The sequence below is a fragment of the Haliaeetus albicilla genome, chromosome W (genome assembly GCF_947461875.1).
Source record: "Haliaeetus albicilla chromosome W, bHalAlb1.1, whole genome shotgun sequence".
In the NCBI taxonomy this organism is placed as follows: domain Eukaryota; kingdom Metazoa; phylum Chordata; class Aves; order Accipitriformes; family Accipitridae; genus Haliaeetus; species Haliaeetus albicilla.
The window spans coordinates 35,136,492-35,158,345 of record NC_091515.1 but is presented as its reverse complement, the minus strand read 5'-3'; the positions used below and the strand labels follow the sequence as shown (position 1 = coordinate 35,158,345).

The following is a 21,854-nucleotide window of genomic DNA, read 5'->3' as shown; positions in this document are numbered from 1 at the left end:
AACAACAACGGTACTAATGAAAGAGTATACAAAAAGAGTGATGCACAGTGCAACCGCTCACCACCCGGGACCCGACGCTCCGCCACCTCCCCCCACCGAAAGTCGAGACCACCCCCCGGCCCGCTCCCCATTTATATACTGAGCATGATGTCACATGGTATGGAATAGCTCCTTGGCTAGCTCAGGTCAGCTGCCCCGGCTATGCCCCCCACCTCCCAGGTTCCTGTAAAAATTAACTCTATCCCAGCTGAACCCAGGACAACCAGTACGAGCAAAATCTTCCTACAGTAGACTGAATCACTGAAGTAGCAAAATAGCTGAAAGCAGGAATTTACCTTTTTGCCCCTCGTGGGGGGGAATCTAACGTCTTTTTACATGAAATCTTGCAGGAGGCTCTGGAGATGCTGCTTTTTGGAGGGCGTCAGAAATCTGAATCCCATCCTCTGGCTAATTATCATTACACAGGTAAACTGGAAGTAGAGCTTGTTCCTTCAGCTGGAATGCTGATAGATACTGCAGTTGGCTTTCTGTATTCTGATTTAAGGAATTTATTTAAAAAAAAAATGTGTGAACAACGATTTGTGTTCTTTGGGGCGGGGAAAGTGGTAGCAAAGCCCTTCAGTTTTAAACTGTTTACGGTGCTTTTTTGCATGGGGAATGCCTTGTTCTTGTGTTTCAGCCCGCTGCTTTAACGTGCGCTGCCCTGCAGTGACACCCAACCGGAGAAGCACGCTGAAACGTGGCAATGCCAAATACTCATTGCCGTACACTCTTCCTTTCAGTTGTGCCCGTGCTTTACAGCATTCAGGGCTTATCTGCTGGCAGTAATAACTACTGTTGCTAATGAATTCACTGCTGTGTTTGGTAATTGCTTTTGGAAGGAGGAGAGATGTCAATATATGAATAATAAATTGTGCTGATTTCCATTAGGCTGCGAGTGATCAAATAATTTGCATGTTGTTGTTTATTACCAGGTTCAGATACTTGGACGCCTTTCGAGAAGGAGTTGTTTAAAAAGGCTTTTTGCATACATAAGAAGGATTTTCATCTGATACAGAAGAAGGTAAAGCCGTTAGACTGAGGTGTTGACAGTTTTAACCCAGAAAGTCGTATTTTGAATTGTGTGTTGGAATCCTGTTCTCTGAAACCTAGTGTTTGCTTAATGCTAAAAAGACACCGGTACAAGACATTATTTGCCCTAATGTATCATTACAACAGAATATTTAGTATCTCTGGTCAAAATACCAGAGATGGTAAAATAATAACAAAACATTATGCTGACCACCTGCGTGAAACTTACAGTTCTGCCCTTCCAGCACTTCATTACAGCCTGTTCAGAAGAGGACGGTTTGTTTTCTGTCTGATCTTACCCATCTGTATGCTGGAGCTTCCATGGCACGTTGCAGTACGATAACTGGAGAGAACGGGGGAAGGACAAACTGTGCTAGATAGACTTGTGTATCTGTGCCTTAAATGTTTTACTACAGTGTTTCCATTATACATTGCTTCTGTTTCTCTCACAATAGATTTGTTGCAAATATTCTGGTAAAGAAATCAAAATTTAATCACATAGAAGAGTTAGGTTTGATTAAGAAGTAAAATTGTGAAGCATAATGTATAGGATTGTTAAGTTTGAAATGTAGCCATAGAAACTTTAGGAACTGTGTTATGTGTGTCTATAGGAACTTTAATATTGTTAAAGTTTGAAATAGCTAACCATAGAAACCTCACCAGGAAGTTACTGGTCTTTCTGTGTTTTGTTTCAAGAAACTAAGGAAACCGTCATGGACACCAGTTTGCTGCTTGGAAACCCCCTTACCCTTTCCATCTTGATTTGAGTATCAAAGATTGCAATCAGTAGAGCTAAGTGTAACTGACCAATGATTGTTTTTAAATAAGAATATTGATAAGGTTATATAATCAAAGGACCAATCATTATAAAGGTTAAATTTAAGAGTGAGCATAGTATGCATTTTTATGTAAAGAGCTTATGTAACAATGACCTGACAGAAAAAGTCTATAAAAACTGATGGATTTTGATACTAAGTTGGACACGCCTTTGGAGGAGCAATCCCCCATGTCCCCAGCGCTGCAATAAATGAAGTACCTGCTTCTTAACTTCACATTGGTGTTAAGGAGTTTTATTCTGGATTTTGGTAACAGATTCAGACTAAGAATGTGTCCCAGTGTGTTGAATATTACTATATCTGGAAAAAAAAATTGCATTTGGCCACAGTTGAGCTCAAGTAATAGGAAAAAGGGTCAAGAGAGACAAGGATGAGGTGGAAGAGACTGAAAAAAAGGTAGAAAAACTGCTGGGGATTTGTGCTAGATGCTGTTCCACACGGAAAACATCTTCCGATGCTCTCTGAAAGGTGCAGCAGATGCTGCCCAGGGAGAGGTTCTGGTTTTATTCTGCTGCTGCTTTGATAAACTTATTCTGTAGAATAACTTTGAAACAACAAAGCAGTACTTCGTCATTAGCACCATGACTAAAATGTGCTTTTACTCCTTACAGGCAGTATTTGTTCTTAATGTGCTGGCACCCTTGCTGATGTAAATAAGATAATTCCCAACTAATTACTAACGTTAATAATCCTGTTACATTAAACTTGTTGCTGATGACTTTCAGGGATATTCTGTCACATTCCAGTGCTCCGTAAAAGGAACTGCTGGTGATGTGGCTCTGCATGGGGATTGCTAAAATGTTCCTTGCCAGTAAACAGGGATTTGGTTCACAGAATTTTTTTTTTTTTTTTTGTGGTATAAACTGGGTAACCGTGTATCTTCAGTGCTTAATTCTGCACTTTAAACCTGTTGTATAGACTTTTGTGGAAGAAAGTGCTATTCCACTTACAGTAGTATAAATAATAGGGTTTTTCTTTCAAGGCCTGTGTTTGCCCCCCATCCTCACAGTGGAATTAAAGCAGTTTTTTGGCTATTTAGTGTTCAGAGGAGTTCACCTGGGCAGACTTGGGCCAATACATTTTTGTGCTGGCCGTAATGAATGCAATCTAATTGCCTGGGCCAGTCAGAGATTTTTCAAGCTAGGTTTTTTGTTTTTTTTTTTACTTTAGCTGTCCACCTTTCTGAAGAGAAGGGAAAATTAATAAAGGCTCTCTGATTTATAGGCTGTTTGCAGCCCAAAGAAGAGGTGCTGTTTTCTGCCTAAGGAAAGCATGAAGATAAAGCAGAAGAGTTATAAAAGGATGCCCTGCAGCACAGGTGGTCCATCCTGCGTTCTGAATGAGTCTCCTTAGGGGGCTGGAAGTGCAGACCATCAGGGTGTATTTCCGTGCAGAGTGTGCAAAAGGTAGCTGTTAATCTTTCTTCTAGAAACCTGCTGCTTTTGGCTAAAACAGATTTAAACTTTCAAAGCCGCCCAGGGGACAGAGGGGGAGCGGAGCTAAGGGCAGTTTGAGGATTACCTCTGCCCCTTGGCCTTCTTGCAGTTTTGTTTGACTTTCAACCCAAACATCTGTCTTGTTTAAACACTAGCGTTCCCCGCAGCCAGGGGTACTGGCGGAACGAAACGGAACAAGGAAACTGTGTCTTACCACGCATCACAATATACAGAAATTCACAAAAGTAGAAATAATGAAGCTTGGTAACTGGGAAACTGTGATTTCAGAGTAGCAATGAGGTTAGTTTTCTCCATTTAGAAAAACACGTGAACTTTCTCTAGCATCTGGGCAGTGGCTGAGCTCTGAGGAGGATTAGATGACACGAGGTCACGCCCACTCTTCAACCTAATCCATCAGGAGCACAGCAGCAGTCACACCAATGCTGAAAAACCACCTCAGCTTTTCCTGCTGTGGAAAAGTGCTGGGTGAACCTGCAGAGAAACTTTGCCAAAGGCTTTCTGGAAGAAAAGCTGCGACTTTGTGTGTGTAGTGTGTTTTTAAAAACTTATTTGGGTTTTCTCAGCAGTTACTGCCCATGGCTGGTGTCGAGTTTAATAAAGAAATGTGAAGGCATCAGATGTTCCTTACTACCAACACAGCAAAGATGTGTGCTAAATGAAGTACCCGTGCCTGGCATTGAATTACAATTATGCGTGGTTGGGAAAATATGCAGTAGTTAATGACTGTAAAATAGCTGTTGTACAAATACTAGAAGCTCTTGACTTCTGTTTTTGTTTAACAAAGTCCTTTGCCTCCATTTAAAACAGAAGTTGGATGCCCTTGGCCCTCACTTGTTGCTCTCAGTTTCAGGGTTTGGGGCTGTTAGAAAGAGACAGACTAGGGAAATCACTGAGAAATTCTCATCATATTTAATACCTTCTTTTGCCATAAAGGGATAATCATGCACAGCATTTCAGATCTCGACTATAGCACTATTCTGAGCCAAGTAAAGTGTTTTTTTTTTAAATGTGCTTTCTACGTAGCTTATAAATTGGGTTCTTGAATAGGAGATGTAAAAGTTCTTGGACTGCTCTTGCTGGTTATGCTATCAATAATTAAAGCAAAGTTCATTACACTTGGTTGGTGGTGCGAACACAGCATGCTACATGTACATCACTCTCGAAAGAAGAACCTGGGCATGTGCTTCCACAGGCCCAGTCCCTCGGTCAGTGGGCAGGGAGGGGTGTAAAGATGGATCCTTATTATTCCTAAAACTCTCTTAAAGCTTGAGACCACAAACCCGTTGAGTTCGGGGACTGCCGTTGCGTCGAGGCTCCTTCACTCTCTTATCAGTCCAAACGCAAACATTTCCTTCATTTTGCTACTGCAAAATACGAGGTACCGGCTTTTGCCACCCGGTTCCCGTTTGGTGAGGGAGGGAGCAGGAGCTGCATGTGATGTGGTGATGTTCCCTGGTTTGATTTACCATCAGAGAGTGTTTGGGCACTGCAGCAATAGACATGGCAGGAGAATTGGGGTGATTAAACGTGTTTGGTCTGCTGTGAGTTGTCTCAGTTATCTAGTGGGAGTCAGTGTTAGCCTTTCATAATATTTAAAGCACCATAGCCAGTTGTGTATTATTGCACTGATTTGTGTTTATTTGCATAAATAACACTGCCTCGCTAAACTGCATTTGGTAGTGAAAATTGAGGGTTTGATTAGTTCAATGAATGAAATATAAATAAGGGGTCTTGTCTCCACTGTCATTATGCTAGGAGGGATAAAAGGCTTTTTTTTGTTGCCAGGCCACAAGATTTTCATGGCTTTGTTTAATTTTTGCTCAGCTGAATAGTCATGTCCAGTACAAACAAATCCATATTTCAGTTCCATTTGCTCTTTAAAGGACCAGTCTTCAGGTCTGGGCCTCAATAAGCTTCTTTACCCAAATGTCGTGGTTTAACCCCAGCCAGCAACTAAGCACCACGCAGCCGCTCACTCACTCCTCCCACACCCAGTGGGATGGGGGAGAAAATCGGGAAAAGAAGCAAAACCCGTGGGTTGAGATAAGAACGGTTTAATAGAACAGAAAAGAAGAAACTAATAATGATAATACTAATAAAATGAAAACAGCAATAATAAAAGGATTGGAATGTACAAATGATGCGCAGTGCAATTGTTCACCACCTGCCAACCGACACCCAGCTAGTCCCTGAGCGGCGATTCCCTGCCCCCACTCCCCCCAGTTTATATATGAGATGTGACGTCACATGGTATGGAATACCCCACTGGCCAGTTTGGGTCAGCTGCCCTGGCTGTGTCCTGTGCCAACTTCTTGTGCCCCTCCAGCCTTCTTGCTGGCTGGGGATGAGAAGCTGAAAAATCCTTGACTTTAGTCTAAACATTACTTAGCAACAACTGAAAACATCAGTGTTATCAACATTCTTCTCATACTGAACTCAAAACATAGCACTGTACCAGCTACTAGGAAGACAATTAACTCTATCCCAGCTGAAACCAGGACACCAAAGCAGAAGGAGGCTTTGCAGAGCGGGTGCAGACATTATCCTTTTGCTTCTCATAACTTGTATTTAAAAAAAAAAAAAAAAGTCAAAGAAACTTTTTTTTTTTATCTAGCCCTTATGATTCCAAAGGGAAACCAGCTGCCTTCCGAAAACGAAGACAGGCCTTTCCGTAATGTTCATTTAAGTTGGCAGCAGCCCTGCCAGCAGACAGGAAAGTGGCTGTGAGGGCTGAAAGTTTTAGCAAACACAACAGGAAAAAAAAGCTGCAAAGCTGGAAATGGGGGGGGGCTGGGTTTTTTTTGTTTGGTTGGTTTTGTTTTGTTTTTTTAAAAGAAAGTGGGATGTTGCAGCACTGAGAGATCTATGTACGTACATTAAGGTACTGACCTCTGCTTGCTACAATTATAGCTCATTAGCATACCCCAGAGGAAAACCCAGAGGTGATTTCAAGTTAAAGCTGATGTATTTTGCGGGTCTTTCCACGCCCTTTGCTGCAGGACATCCCAGAACGTGCCGTTCCAGGCCATGTTAGCTCCGCAGAGCCCCAATGTCCTCTTGGGCTACCCTCCGCTTGCGGGTATTGGAAAACAACGTGCTGTGGTCGAGTAATGTGGTATTTGTGGGTGTTGGCACACCTGTGTCTTGTATCCATGTGGGATAAAGACATCACCAGGCCTGTATTTGTGCTGGCGGCTTGGCACCTGTCCAAGCCTGTTCTTAACTCCTGGCTTGCCCTGTTTACATCTGAAAAAACACTCAGGCGTGGACCGGGCCTGAGTTTAGGGAGCTTGAGGATGCGCTCAGGGCTTTAGGCCTGGCCCAGGCTCTCAGCTGCGTGCCCTGGGTGGGTCTGATGTGGGTAGGGAGGAGCGGAGGTCTTGAGCAGGGAGCAAATGAGGAATAAAAAGAGGAATTAAAAGAGAGCCTGAGGAATAAAGCAGGGACTGCAGAGTCTATGGTGGATGAGAAAGCGAGTGCTGGAAGGCGGTGTGTTCACACCTCCTCCAAAGCTCACACTTTGCTGCGGGTGTTGCCAAAGCGATGACAAAAATGTGTAGGCAGGAGCTTGGAAAAATACTCGGCGCTGGCTGCTGCTGCCATAGACTCAGTAACTGCGGTGGGGCTGTTGGGCTGGCATCTGAAAGCCCCACGGGTCGGTTAAACACCTGCCGAGCCGTGGAAGGGCTCCGCGTGCGTGCCCACCTCTAGGTGTGTCAGTGCAGAGTTCTGTTCCGAGTCTCGCTACTGTTTCTCATCAATTCTAAAAAGTCAAAATTTTGATGTAGGAACAGAATTTGGTCCAGGTTCTCCAGCGCCAGGATGGCTCGCCGATGCTCCAGGGTGCTTTCACTGGTGGTGAAGGCCTGGTCGGGCAGCACGGCGGTTGCTGGGATGGCGAGGTACTGCCGGCTCAGCCGTGCCACGGCCGGGAAGCGATGCTCATTGTTCTTCCACCAGTCCAGCAGGTTGGTGCTGCGCTTGCAGAGAGGCTCCATGATGTAGTTTTCCAGTTGTTGGATCTTGGGCATGCTCTCTGTTGGGTCCTTCCCTAAAAGGATGTCGTACATGCTCTGTGACGGGTGCTTGAGCATCTGTCCTTGTGAGCAGACAGCTGGCTGCCTGCATCTCCACCATCGGCTTTATAATATGAGTTTGGCATCCAAAACTGGGTAGCAGATGGGGACTGGTGATTGAAGACCTGTGACAGCATGTTTTTGACTCTCTTGTGCAGCTCGCTTCTCAGGCTGGGGCTGAGAAACCTCATCTCCTTGAAGCACGGGTCCAAAAAAGAGGCAATAACCGCTGGACTTTCTAGCACTTTCTCATCCTCTGACAATCCCCAGCGCTGTGTCAGTTCTGACCTGATGTTGCCTACCACTGTCTTGATGACGGCGCCAGCCTCTTCCGACTGCTGTCCGATGGCGGTGATGATCCCGTGGATGCAAGGCATCAGAGACAATACAGACATGTTCTGCTCCTTGCACAGGAAGGACATCGTGATCTTGATCGTCCTCATGACCGGTACCGGGTCCTGCAGGAGTTTCCACTGGTGGTCAGCCAAATTCTGGACAGCCACCGTGCCCTTGGGGTGTTCCTCCAGCACGGACATGATGGCCCACCTCAGGTCTAAGAGATTCTTGCACATTTCGATGGTGGTTATCCAGCGAGAGCCCACATTCATCACCAATTTCAGTTTGTTTTTATTGATGGCTTCCAGCTTGCTGTTCAAGGAGCAGGTGGCTTTTGTGTCCTGCTGAAAATACCTGACAATACCCCGGGCGGTGCTCAGGGCTTCTTGGACCTGCTCGACTTCCAGCCCTGCTTTGATGCAGAGGTGAAGGGTGCGAGCGGCGCAGCACAGGCTGCTCCAGCCGTACGTGTTCTTCAGCTGCTGCGAGTTTGCTGCTGTGCTATGTGGGCTGTCGTGCATAACACAGAAGACTGATTTGCTGGACAAGCCAAATTCGGAGAGGACGGTGGACAGTTTCTCCCCTAAATCGCCCTCCTCCGCTTTGTCTTTGTGCGCTTGCTGTGTCTCCATGACGCACCACACCCGCCACCACTCCCCGTCGATAAAGTTGGCCGTGATGGTCAGGTAAGTCTGGTTGAGCTGGGAAACCCAGAATTCCACGCAGACCACGATGGCCTAAGCTGTCTGCAAGTAGTGCTCCAGGTGCTGCTTGACCACGTTGTACCGGTGCCACAGCATGCTGGAGAGCTGCACGGGTGACGGGAGGGTAAAATTTGGCTCTAGGTACCCGATGAGGAGCCCGAACCCTTTGTCCTTCACCACGGATAGAGAGTGCAAGTCACGGAAGATCATCTCCAGCACCAGCTCCAGGATCACGTCGGTCCTGGGTTCCAAACAGGACGCGGCATGGTAGAGGCCACTTTCCGGTGTCGTCTGCCAAGAGTGTTTGGCGGTGTTTTCCTGAGCCGTGTAGTTGGATTCGGAAGTCTGGTCGTCCTTGAGCTGGGAAAGCAAGGTGTCGCGGATGCTGTGCTTCCTCACCAGGTGTTCCCGCATTGTGGTAGTGCTGTTGTGGAAGGAGAGCTGTTTCTTGCAGACATTGCACTCCATGTAGGCATCTCCCAGCTTGGTGTAATAGTTCCACACCTTGGACTTGCGATGATCGATGTAGAGCGTGGTGCTGGTGCCGTCCTGACCGCCGCCTTTCTCTCTTTTCTTCCTGGATGACAGCCCGAGGTTGGCTGCCGCCATGTTGTAGGTGTTGAAGACCATTGAGATTTCCTCTGAGGAGACAAAATGCAATGCAACGTCGCCTCAAATTTTAATTGAAACCTCACTTTGGATCTTTGTCCTCTAGCCCCATGTGTTATCCTAAATCGGAGGCAACCGTCAGGAGGAAGCCTCACGGTGGCTGCCACATACTGTGTTCAGATGCTGCTATTTTTTTGGAGGGGGGGGGGAAGTAAAAAAAGCCCAAATGGTGCATGTACCTTGTACCGTCCATGGGTAGGACTGCAGGACGAGAGGGAGAGCTGGCTCCTCTGTTGCCGCCTCCTTTGGCTGCGCCTCTCCACCCTTGTCCTCCAGCTTAACACATTTCTGCAAGAACTGAGATATTCTCTTGGAGTTTACATCTGCCATGGCTGCCTTCACACGGGTTTGGAGTGGGGGGACGAGGACCCTTAAAACAAGGTGGGTGGCTCTCTAATCCAATCTCCGGCCGGGGCTGGGGGGGATCAGACCAGTGAGGAACGGGTTTGGAGGGGGGGGACGAGGACCCTTAAAACAAGGTGGGTGGCTCTCTAATCCAATCTCCGGCCGGGGCTGGGGGGGATCAGACCAGTGAGGAACGGCTTTGGCAATGCTTTTTCCCTAAGGATGCAGGCTGGGGGGGGGACACACGAGGGACCTACCCCATTAAAATTCTGGCGTTAAATGCGAGGTCAGACCCTTCTTAGTGACGCAAGGCCGGTGGCGGTGATGGCGTTGTCACCCCTCTTCTGCTTTAGAGGGGCCTGGTGCTGCTGCCAGTCACTGCCCGCGGGAATTTCGTAGCATTTTTTTGGTCCTAAAATTTTCCCCAGGCGCTCGGGTGGGGAGTCTGGGGTTAAACCAGTGCAAGATGGGAAAAATCCTCATTTAGCCGGTGGTAAAGGCACTGGAGGGAATTTTGGCAGCATCTAAGGTATTCCCTTCCATCTGGGTGTTTTGGTGAGATGTTGCTGGAGCGTTCTAAATCGGTGTAAAGAGTTCAGCGACGAGGAAACCTCCTCCTTGGGGCCAATTTCCCCCCAACTACCACGAGCGCCTCCGCTCTTACTTCATGCACCGAAAAATAGGGGTTTCTGCGCCGTTCCCTTACCTCCTCTCTGCCGGCGTGAGGGTCGCAGAGACGCGGCAGGCTGCAGCACCAGTGCTGCCGGGCCGGGAGCTCGCCAAGGAGCCCTCCAAGGCACCACGAACCTCGTGGTGAGGACGAACCCCTGTTGTTTCACCTCTCTAAAAATCTCTGTCCACTTCTCACAGGCCCGGCGCTGGGGGGACACCGGGATTTTACTGCACCAGGCAGCGTGGCAAACACTGGCAGCGGCAAACCGAGGGGTTTTGTGGTGACCGGCGTGACGTCTGCTCGGGGGGTGACTTTTGGGGGGAGACCCTCTCCCCCAGCCGCCCCCTCATCTCTGTCCCACCACCAGGACTCAGTGATGCACCCGGCAGAGGCACCAGTGGCAGAGATTGCCGTGCTGGTGACGTCGTCTTTCCACCCACAGGCAGGTGCCATATTCAAGTGATTCCGCCCCAAAAACGTTTTCCGCTGGCCAACGTGCTCTGTCGATCGACGTTTTGCCTCCCCTCCTCCCAACTGCTGCTGGCTGTCGGCATTACGTCTGGTGCATACCAAAGACCGGTGACATAGCTTGGATGGGGTAATGAGGAGATTGTTAATGACCAGCGGGTCATTAAATATGCCTTCGTCAGCGGGGATGCTACCCTTTCACCGGGAAGTAATTAATCTAGGGCTCCTCTCAAAAGTTCCTGCTGGGGCTGGAGGTGGTTGTTAGCAGCAGGGGGGATGACGACAAATGGATCTTAAAATCCTTATGCTCGGCCCTCACTAATTAGCTGGAGCTTCATTAAATGAGGAGTCGCTGCCGTTGTCCTGACCCCTCCATTGTCAGTACCCTTTCAACTGGGGGGAGAAGCAGCACCAGCCCTGCTATGCCATCAAGTAGTTGAGTGATGTCAGCATGGTGGTGCTGTCAGCGCCGCCGTTGCCCTGGGTGAGTGTGGTGCCAGGCAGGGGTGTGGGCAATACCTGACCCCGGGCTCCTTCAGGACCCGCCCCCTCCACCCCATCACTAAGGCGGGCTGAGCCCAGCGCATCAGCCCCACGTCACTAGAACGCGTCAAAATGCCTGAAAAGGACGAAAATGGCCCACTTTGGGGGCTGCGGGTGCCTGCTCCCCCCCGGCCGCCAGGGGGCGCCGTCTCTCTTCCCCCCAGCCCTGCGGCGGGGAGACGAGGAGGAAGCGCTGCCCCTCTCCGTCGCCCGCCTCACGTGGGCGCCGCCTGCCACTGCGGCGTGCCGCCGCCGTGTCACGTGAGGGGGGCGCGTGGTAGCGTCAGCTGAGGCGGAGTGCCGCGGCTGCAGGCGGCCGCCATGGACCAGGCCGGGAAGGAGAAAGAGGCCTTGCAGCTCCTGGCCGAGGCCGACAAGAAGGTCCGCGGCTCCCAGTCTTTCTTCGCTGGCCTCTTCGGGTGAGTGCGCGCCGCAAGGCCCGGTCCGGTCCGCTCCGGGGTTGCCCTCCCTCCCCCGGGGGGCTGACAGCGGTGGGGGGCTGGGGGCTTCGAGATGATGGTGCTGGGCCCTGGGTTGGGGGGGGTGGGATGACGGGGGGCAGAGAAGGGGTGTAAGTAGTTTCGGGGGGGCTTTGGGGTGAAGGTGTTGGCTCCTGGGGGGGTGTTTTGGGGTGAGGGATGGGCGCTGTGGGGGTGCGGGGGGCAGAGAAGGGGTGTTAGGAGTTTCTGGGGGGCTTCAGACTGATGGGTGGGCATGGTGGGGGTGCTGGGTGTGGGAAAAAGGCACTAGGATCTTCTGGGGGGCTGCGGGGTGGGCACTGGGCAAGGAATGTTAAGAGCTTCAGGAGGGCACTGGGGTGAGGGATGGGCACTGGGGGGGGTGGCAGAGGGCATAAGGGCATGTTGTGGGGTGTGGGGGCTACAGGTGAGGGTGGGGAAGGTTGTTAAAAACCAGCAAGTGCTCTTATGGTCTCTCGATTCATCGTAAACTCGTCCCTTGTTTTCGGCCTGGGCTTTATGACCAGTTCAGAGGGTTTTGGGTTTTTTTTTAACTTTAAATTCTGCTATGTGCAGTCCTGGCTGGTGGTATATCTCTGCGGGGGCTTGTTGGGGCTGAGTTCTGCTCCCCCCTGCCCCGCGTTGTACTGGCGAAGGACAAACCCCAGGGGTTTGATTTGTCCCCTTGGTGCCGCTCAGACTCACCTCCGTGCAAAGACCAGGCCGGTTTCATGCCCGCGCTGCCTGACCAGGCCTGGCTTTAACTCTGGCTTTACACAACTCCAGTGCTAGGGGAGAAACGAGAGGTGCTCCACGCTTCTTAACGTTGCAAAATTCGACTTTAATGGGGCGATTTCATAAACAAGAGCGAGCCTGTCCCTTGCCCGATAAGGGGGAGGTTTGTTTTCCTCAGGCTGTGGTTGGGAAGGAGACGCTGGGGGCAGGTTTTGTGCGTGGGGGGGACCGGAGCAGTGGTTTCTGCTGCCCTTTGCTTTGCCATGCTATCGCGTTTCCTTCAGCTCGCCCTCCTTAACGTTATTTAATAGCTCCAAATTAACACGAGATGGAAAACTCAGGCGTTTAGGTGTTAAACGGTAATTTCTAATCGCAGCTGGGATTCTCTTGAGTTAAAAGGCAGTTTTGTAAAGTGCTGAGATCTCCCTGGTCATCTCAAACGGCCTTGAGTCATCGTCAGCCCTTCGCATGTGAAGTCCAGCCGCCAAAATCCACTGGATGCTTATTGCCCTTTTATCCCTGTTATCAGCTGGTGTTTGGCAGGGATGGGGTTGCCAGGAATGCGGTTTGTTCCTCGGGAGGAGCAGCTGCCTTGATGCTTTCCTTATTTTTTTGGGGAGTGGGAGAACTTTGCTGCTCAAACCAATCCAAACTGGTGGAGCTGCTGACTCCAGTGAGTTGCTCCTGCCAAGCCCCTGCCATGTCTCTCACTGCAGGTTTCTAGTGGAAGGGAGGAAATGCAAGCAAAACTGCTTAAGCTTGTGCTTAGAAAAAGCCCCCAAAACACAAATGCGACTGTAATAACCTCCCTTGAGTCGCCAGCCGGGATTTCTAGTTAGAATCGGCAAGGTCGGCAGAGGAACGTGCTCGCTAGCAGAGCTGGAGAGCTGGTGCTGGTGTGCTGCAGCCCCTGCATTTCAAAACAGGTCGTCGTTGGACGAGCTGGCTCCCTCCCCGCTCCCCTCAGGCTGTTTTGGGGGCCAGGAGGGTGCTCCAGTGGGTGCTGGCTGTGCCCCAGGTGGCAGAGGGAGGGCTGTGAGCCAGGCCTTCGCTGACAGGAGCAACGTGGGTTCATTTGGGACTGGCACTTTGCCCATTCGCTGCAGGAGGGATTCCTCTGTTTGTTAATTATTAATAAAAAAATGCTTCTGTGAAGGACTGACCCAGCTCCCCCCTGTCTGTGGGGAGATTTAGAGCAGGGAAGGGTTGGGGTTCTTCCCCACGGCTGCGAGCACGGCTCCTCTGGCCGTGCGAGCCACTGGGCTGCCTGTGAGCTTCGGCTCGGAGCAAGCAGGCAGCAAACCTACTTTTCTCTCCCCGTTGGCCTCTGTTTTAACTGCAGCTTCCCGAGAGAGTCCTGCAGGGGCCGGGTCTCTGCCCCTCGAGCTGGGAGAGACTCGTCTGTGTCAGCAGCTTGCCCCAAGGAGCCTCTCTTGCTCTTGTTGGCAGCTGGAGTGAAGCAATGCGATTTTTTTTTTTTTTTTTTTTTTCTTCCCCTGCTTGGGCATGGGGCTTGAGCTTCCCAGCAGGCATTTATGCAATGCCTGGCTTCTGTTTGCTTCCAGGGGCTCCTCCAGGATAGAGGAAGCATGTGACATCTACGCCCGAGCAGCAAACATGTTCAAAATGGCCAAAAACTGGAGCGGTATGTACGTGTGCGGCCGTGAGCTGTTTCCCTGGGCTGGGGGTGCAGTCTCCTCACCTCCAGGGAGGAGTGAACCCCTCTGGGTCTGAAAGCTGGTATAGGCTTGATGCTGCTGGCTTATTTTAGCTTTATTTTGAGCCAAGTAACCTGCCCGCACCTAGCTTTTCCATCCCATCTCTCTGAAATCGTTAAGACGATGCTCCTGAGCTTCCTCTCTCCTCCAGCGGCAGGGAATGCCTTTTGCCAGGCAGCACAGCTCCACCTGCAGCTGCAGAGCAAGCACGACGCGGCCACCAACTTTGTGGATGCGGGCAATGCCTTCAAGAAAGCTGACCCGCAAGGTAAGGGCTCGATTTCCCTCCAGCCTTTCGGAGCCGGGGATCGTTCAGCCTCCTGAGCTGGGGAGCACACATAGAACGCCCCGATTTCAGTTACCAGAGGCTGCGTGTCGTGTGTATCTGCTGGGTTTTTGCCCATTACACTAGGGTTTCTCCTTGGTGTGTGTTATCCCATCCTTTCGACACCTTTGGGAGCGAGCCGAGATGCTGTGGGCTGGATTTGATGTGCTTCCCCTGAGCTGAGTCGCTCTGGTAGCTGACAGTAGGCAAAGTTCACCTCTGCAGCCAGTGTGCCTGCCACACGACATCGGTTCCCCCCCCACACACACACACCTCTTCTGTGGGAATCCCTGTGCCACCCGCTGAGCCTGACTCTGAGCATATGGCTTCAGCTGAAGCCACAGAAGGGGTTTGGTTGTGATTCATGTGTCCATCTCGCTTCGTTTGGCTCCCTTCGCTCCAGGGTTAGAGCAGTTCCTGGGCTGTTGGGAGCCAAGCCGGGGAGGAGATGTTCTGGGCTTGATGGACCAGCTGAGACTAAATGCTTCTCCTTCTTGATGGCTGGCGTTTTCAGCTGGCTTCAGTGGGACAGGCGACGAGTTGGAGTGTCCTGCGTGTTCCTCTGTGGGTGATTTGGATCCTAGCTCTCCTCTGTGTGATCTGGAGCACAAGAGGGGGAATATAGTGGTGGAAGCTGATGAGCATGGGCTGTTGGGTTTAGGATACGAAGAGGGGAAGGAGTATAAGAGTTGGTCTCGCTTTCCTTGTGTTTCCCCATGCTGCAGGGGAACACTTTGCTGTTCCTGGCAAGCTGTCTCGCTAGTTTACTGTTGCCCCCAGGGTTATCTGTGCTGGGGCCGGATCAGTTTGGGTGATTTTCAGAGAATATAATGAAATAACCTGAGGAGAAAATAAATTTAATCTCCTGGAGGATTTGTTTAATCTCCTAGAGATTTATGTTCTGATTATCCACTCGCACTGCTCTCGACCTGCATTTTCCTCTCTCGGGTGGCTGCGTGAGCTGGTGTGCTGAAACGTGCCCACTCCCCCACCCTGGTGTGTTGTGGCTTTCGGTAAACTGGAGGGGAAAGGCAGAGGCTGAGCCTGCCTCTTCCTAATCAGGGCAAAAACCTTCCTGAATCCACGAGAATTCGCTGTGGTGGGGATGGGTCTGTGCTAGACAGAGCCTTCTGGCGGGTGAGGTGTTCAATGGGGCCAGCTGGACAGGCCAGGATAAAGACACAACCCTGTAGGTGAACTTGTGGAGAGAAAAACATGGTTGAACACCACCTGTGTGTCCATGACTGCCTCTTCTCGGTGAACTGACTTTGTCCTCAGAGCTGGTTAAAAGCTGCCTTTACCCAGGAGCTGCAGGCAGCGGTGCCGGAGGGACATGCTCCTGCCCTTGGACCTGAGCGCCTGCGTTGCTGCGGTCCCTTGGGTTGGCCGTGACACGAACTTGGGATCTAGCCACACTCCCTTCTCTTCCCCCCGCTGCTCCCATCTCTCCTCCACCGTGAACTGCCATCCCACGTACCCCGGGGCTGGGTGCAGTGAAGACGCGGCTGTGACAGCCGTCAGTCAGATGGCAGCTCCTGGGCTGCTCAGCTCCCTGGTAGGGAGCACGCGAGCCTGACAGTTGGGAGCAGTCAGAAAAAGATCCATCTCCTGGAGCCTGGCATTTAGCTGCAGCAGAGTTCCTCCCACACCTCTTCAGAGTCAGCGAGGGGAAGGCACCTCCTCCTGAAATACAGAAAAACGCTGTGGCTTCAGCCCCCCTGTCCTGGACTGTGGTGGATCTGGGTGCTTGTCTGAGCAACAAGTGCGTCTCCCTTTGGATAAGCTTCTGGGGTGAAATGCCACAGAGGGGGCCAGGTCTGAGTCGATGCTGGGTTAAATCCTACCCCACAGTTTGGGGAGAGGCTGTGGAGGACTCCTGCCTTGGTCCTGTGGGGCAGGAGGGGGGCTGTAGAGTTACTGCAGGGGCTTATCCCTTCACAGGGACTGCATCCCAAATGTTTAGGGGTCTGCATCTCAAATGCCATTACACCCCAAACAAAAGCCTTTTGTTCTGGGAAACTGTCCTGGTTTCAGCTGGGATAGAGTTAATTGTCTTCCTAGTAGCTGGTACAATGCTATGTTTTGAGTTCAGTATGAGAAGAATGTTGATAACACTGATGTTTTCAGTTGTTGCTAAGTAGTGTTTAGACTAAAGTCAAGGATTTTTCAGCTTCTCATCCCCAGCCAGCAAGAAGGCTGGAGGGGCACAAGAAGTTGGCACAGGACACAGCCAGGGCAGCTGACCCAAACTGGCCAGTGGGGTATTCCATACCATGTGACGTCACATCTCATATATAAACTGGGGGGAGTGGGGGCGGGGGGACCGCCGCTCGGGAACTAACTGGGCATCGATTGGTGGGTGGTGAGCAATTGCACTGTGCATCATTTGTATATTCCAATCCTTTTATTATTACTGTTGTCATTTTATTAGTGTTATCATTAGTTTCTTCTTTTCTGTTCTATTAAACCGTTCTCTCAACCCACGAGTTTTGCTTCTTTTCCCAATTTTCTCCCCCATCCCACTGGGTGTGGGGGGAGTGAGTGAGTGGCTGCGTGGTGCTTAGTTGCTGGCTGGGGTTAAACCACAACAGAAACAAATAACCTTACTCGTGCCTCCCAGCTCCCGGGCTGGCCCGGTGGCACAGGGCACTGGATGGAGCAGCTCTGGGTTCTGCTTTTCGCTACCTGCCTGCTCTGGGGACCTCAGGAGATGTGTCCTGTTCCCCTCCCCTGCTCCCGTCTGCCACAGGGCATGGTACACCGTGAGCAGGGCTGTGGTGGAAGCATAGCGGCACCTGGTGAGCTCGGAGGCTGCTGTTAAAGCCTAAACCTCTCTGCATGCCCCTTGGCTTCAGATAACTCCTGTCTGCAGGAGTTACCAACAAAAGCAGAGTTGCTGATCTTGTAGGTGGTCTGTGATCAGAAACCTCTGATACGGCAAAGTGTCCATAGGCTGCCTGGTGCAAACTGGCTGACTCTTGGCCATCAGCTGCTGGAACGCTGGGGCACGGGGACACAATGGTGCCAGCAGAGAGTCTTTGATTTGCTCTGCCATCCTCTGATGGTTGCTGTCACCGCTCGTGTGCTCTAAGTTTCCCTCGAAGCCTGTAGCCTCAGCAGCTTTTCTTGAGTAGCTATTGATCTTTGAGCGTGCTATAAATACAGCTCCCTCACTTTAGGGAGGCTGGGAGCGGGAGGGACGGGTGGCAAACAGCACCACTCTTCCAAAATGCCTGTGCTCACAAATCTGTTCTTTTTCTTCTCAGAGGCCATTAACTGTTTGATCAGAGCTATCGAGATCTACACGGATGTGGTAAGCCTGGCCGTGCTCTTCTCACCAGGAGGGAGGGTGGTGAGGCCGAAGGGTCTGATCCACCTCTCTGCGCCCTCAGCTTAGAGAGATCAAGTGGGGGGTTATGTCCAGCTTGCTGGCGTTGCACGGGGCCGAAACCAGCGCCCAGTGAGACCTGGAGGCAAATGTGTGGTGGGCAGGGGCCAAAGCCTTCCCTGAGCACTGGGAATGGCGAGTTTGGCAGCGCTGTCTGCCCTCAGAGCAGCTTTCCTGCTCCCGTTGGGCTCGGAGAGCTCTTCCCAGCACCCCGGGGAGTGCCAGCTCAGGCGTGCAAACTCCTTTCTGCTTCCAGGGTCGGTTCACCATTGCTGCGAAGCACCACATATCAATAGCGGAAATCTATGAGATGGAGCTGGTGGACATTGAAAAGGTAAACGGGGGGGAAGAGAGGGGAATGCTGTAGGGCAGGTGGCTGGCTGTCGGGGCACGGGGAGGCATGGCTGCGTGTCCTCTGGCTTTCCTAAATGCCACCTTCAGTTCAAGCGGGGATTTGGAAGCGGTCAAAACCCAGAGGCTTCATGGCTCCGGAGAGCTCTGCTGATTCACCACAACCCCGGCAGATGAGCTCAGAGCTGTCACACCTGCTCAGGGTGATGTACCCTCAGCAGGTCACCCTTTGCCCTCAGGCTGCTCTTGCTTCTTCCCTGAAACGTGCCCGCTGCTCCGCTGAGGTCTGCCGGCTGCTGCCACCATGGCTTTAAGCCCCAAATACCAGCGACGCTTCCTGGTGTGTGTCAGCCCTGTGCAAACCCAGGAAGGTGCTTGGAACGGCCTTGACGCTGCAGCTAACAAAAGAAAAAAAAAAAAAAAGCTTTGGGCTTGTGTGGGCATCTGGGAAGTGCGAGAACAGTTTGATTGGAGCCATCTGAGAAGAAATTGCCGCTACCGATGGAGGTAGTGAAGCCCTCCGGCTTCCTGGAGGCTCAGGTGCTTGCAGGGTCCCACAGGCCTGCCTCCACAGATGCTGTTCCTACCCCCGTGGCTCTGGATTCTGACTCAGTGGGGTGTTTTGTTTTTTTTTCTTGGGGGATAAACCAGGTTCATTTTAAAGGGAAACAAGTTTCCACATCCTGCGTGGATCTAATTCGGGCTTCTGCTCATTTCCCGAGTTAATTTAGCGCTGTTCTTGACACTCCTCTCTGACACCCTGCTTGACAGCTCCTGGGAATAACCCATGGTGCTGTCCTGCCCTGCCGGTCGCTGTTCCCCCAATGAGTTCCTCAGAGAGAATAATGTAGGGATTTGCCCTCAAGGCTGGGCTTCAGAGCTCTGGGAAAGGGCCAAGCTTGCTCAGCCGGATTCGTGAGCTCCCATCAGGAAAGCCTCCTCTTCCTCGGCACTGATCTGATGCGTTCTGTGGCAGCGATACGATTTGTCTTCAAATTTAGCTGCCTAGTAGGTCCCCAGCCTGTTGGCAGGAGATGGGTGTGAAACGCACCCACAGGCAGCCAGGAGATGAGCTGCCCCCTTAAAGAATGGGCTGAAAAGAGAAAAATAACTTTCCTCTGGGGAGGGAGTGTATCTTTGCTCATCCCGATAAAGCTGCGACGTGCCGGGGTGCTTGCCGGGCTGGCATCTCACCCCCCCCCCCCCCCCGTGAAGGTCCAAGCCCTCTTGCTGCACTGACCTTGTCTCGTCGGGGAGCTGCTGGCCAGTTGCCACCTTGGGATGGGAGCCGGCCACTGCAGCCAGCACAGATGGCAGTGCGGGCAGCAGAAGCTGCGTGGGTGGCTGGGAGCAGGCATGCGCCCTGCGAGGCCGGGCTGGGGAGGATTCTCCCAAGCACAGCATTGCTGCAGGCTCTGCGGCTCTCATATCTTTGTATTTTTATTTTTATATATGTATGTATGTATTTTTTTGGTGGTGTGCTACGCCCTGACTGTGTTTGCCTTCCTCCTAGGCGATAGCCCACTACGAGCAGGCTGCGGATTACTACAAAGGGGAAGAGTCCAACAGGTAAAGGCAGAGCAGCCCTGCCTGTTCCCAGCACTGCGGGAACTGCCGGTGCAGCTCTCCCCATGGGATCGGTGCTCCGGCACGGTGTGGACTGGGTCAGGAAACAGATGGTGGCTGAGTTTTTGTCTCCGAAGTGACATCCCCCTCTGAAGCAAGTGGCCGTTGGGTGTTTTCACTGCTGCTCGCTTCCTTTCTGATCCTTGCCACCGGTTTCTGACCCAGCTTTCTGCGTGCCATGCCAGGGGGAGAAGAGAGCTCCTGGTGCTGCTGGGCTCTTGCCCCCCACTGTGGGGAACCCCAATTCCCAGTGTTTGGGTGGGAACTGGGGTGTCAGCGGCATGGGGGGGGCCTTGCTGGTGGGGTTACGGCTCCATGGGCAGCATGATGCTCCCAGCAGAGAGCCCTGCCCTGAGCTTTCCCGGCTTTCCTTTCCCTGCAGCTCTGCCAACAAGTGCTTGCTGAAAGTGGCCACTTATGCGGCCCAGCTGGAGCAGTACCAGAAAGCCGTGGAGATCTACGAGCAGGTCTGTGCCTCCTGCCCAACACACTTCTTAGGAGAGCTTCCTCCAACGGAGCTCCCTAAATAATTCAGGAAAGCTCCAATCCCCGTCCCGATTGTCTTCTCCAGGTGGGCACCAGTGCGATGGACAGTCCCCTGCTGAAGTACAGTGCCAAGGAGTATTTCTTCAAGGCGGCCCTCTGCCACTTCTGCATCGACATGCTCAATGCAAAGGTGGGGGACAGGGCACGGAAACCCCCCCAGCACCGGCCAGCAGAGGGTCGGGAAGGGGCTGGGGGGGTCTCTCCTACCCTCCAGGCTAGCGGGGACGCGTGCTGCTGCTCAAAAACTTCCAAAACAAAAAAACTCAAAAACTTCCAAAACAAGCCCACCCATGGGAGTTGTTCCCCTCGTGGGTGCTCCTCTTCCTCATGCCCCTTCCTCCTTGTGCCCCTTCTGCCTCATGCCCTTCCTCCTCCTCCCCTCCAGCTGGCTGTGCAAAAGTACGAAGAGATGTTTCCAGCCTTTACGGACTCCAGGGAGTGCAAACTGGTCAAGGTGAGCAGCAGAATTCCCCTCCTTCCTCTCAGCTACGTCACGGGGATGGAAATGCTGCCGGGATGGCTTCCCAATCCCAGGGAGTACGATAAAGGGCTGGGGGCTGGGATGAGCCACAACCTGGTCACTCCCTGGGAGGCTCCTGGCTGCGGTGGGCTCTGCTCCAGCCAGCTGGGGCAGCTCCATCCCCCCCTGCTGTGCTCTAAATCTGTTCTTGAGGAAGGCGGGAGCGAAGCCAAAGCAAGTGGAGGGTTTTTGGGAGGGTTTCCCCCTCCTTGGGGAGCGCAGGGCTGGCTGAGGGGGGGTGTCTCCCCTCACTCCTCCCCCTCCCCTTCCCTGCTTTTGTCTTCCAGAAATTGCTGGATGCTCATGAGGAACAGAACATCGATGGCTACACTGATGCGGTAGGTTTAATGCTGGTGCCAGTAAAACGTGGGAATTCACCCCAAACATGAAGGTGGAAGGAGCCCCCTCTTCCCCCTCCAGCTTCCTCCCAACTAATGCCTTCCTCCTCCTCCTCCTCTTCCCCCCCCACAGGTGAAGGAATACGACTCCATCTCCCGGCTCGACCAGTGGCTCACCACCATGCTGCTCCGCATCAAGAAAACCATCCAGGGCGAGGAGGAGGACTTGCGCTAGACAGCTACCCCCCACCTTTGTCGACATCCCCCCTTCCCCTTTTCTGGAGCCATTCCTGTTTTCCGGAGCTGCTCCCCCCCCTTGTACATGGACACCTCTTCAGATATTTAATGGTGTAATATATTCCCTGGGAGCCCAGGGTTGGAGCTCTCCCCCTCTGCCCTCCCTTCACTCCAGGGGTCCCTGTTCTCCCTGGGGGCTGTGGGTGTCCCTGGGCAGGGGTGAGAAGGAGGAGGAAGGGCAGGGGCTGCTGCATGCAATGGCATCGATGGCGGGGCTCGGCTGGCTGTACTGCATCCTCACAAATAAAAATGTTGCATGAGCAGAGATGGGCCAGGACCTGTGTTGGGGGGGGGGGGGGGGGGGGCTGCTGACCCCCCCCCCCCCCCCCAAGGCTCCCGGGGAGGTGTTGATTAACGAGCCTGTGCCGTACCTT

The 21,854-nt window shown here is 52.1% G+C and overlaps 2 protein-coding genes and 1 pseudogene across 2 annotated transcripts in view; 2 read left to right on the top strand and 1 right to left on the bottom strand.

Moving 5' to 3' along the window:
* The window catches only part of ZNF541 (zinc finger protein 541), a 30,714-nt gene extending 26,673 nt beyond the window's left edge, over nucleotides 1-4,041 (top strand). The window contains 4 exon segments of the mRNA XM_069775118.1: nucleotides 390-465; nucleotides 975-1,063; nucleotides 2,164-2,215; nucleotides 2,218-4,041. Coding sequence (XP_069631219.1) covers nucleotides 390-465; nucleotides 975-1,063; nucleotides 2,164-2,215; nucleotides 2,218-2,372 — 372 coding nt within the window. The 3' untranslated portion in view covers nucleotides 2,373-4,041.
* A 1,831-nt stretch (nucleotides 4,042-5,872) lies between these two features.
* Nucleotides 5,873-11,501, bottom strand: LOC104320960 (E3 SUMO-protein ligase ZBED1-like; annotated as a pseudogene).
* NAPA (NSF attachment protein alpha) lies at nucleotides 11,440-21,745 on the top strand. Its single transcript, XM_069775359.1, has 11 exons — nucleotides 11,440-11,597; nucleotides 13,937-14,016; nucleotides 14,241-14,357; nucleotides 17,681-17,727; nucleotides 18,059-18,136; nucleotides 19,667-19,722; nucleotides 20,162-20,246; nucleotides 20,351-20,455; nucleotides 20,711-20,779; nucleotides 21,133-21,183; nucleotides 21,317-21,745. Exons 1-11 carry the CDS (start codon nucleotides 11,500-11,502, stop codon nucleotides 21,416-21,418), a joined length of 888 nt encoding a protein of 295 aa, XP_069631460.1. The 5' UTR covers nucleotides 11,440-11,499; the 3' UTR covers nucleotides 21,419-21,745.
* The last annotated feature ends 109 nt before the right edge of the window (nucleotides 21,746-21,854 follow it).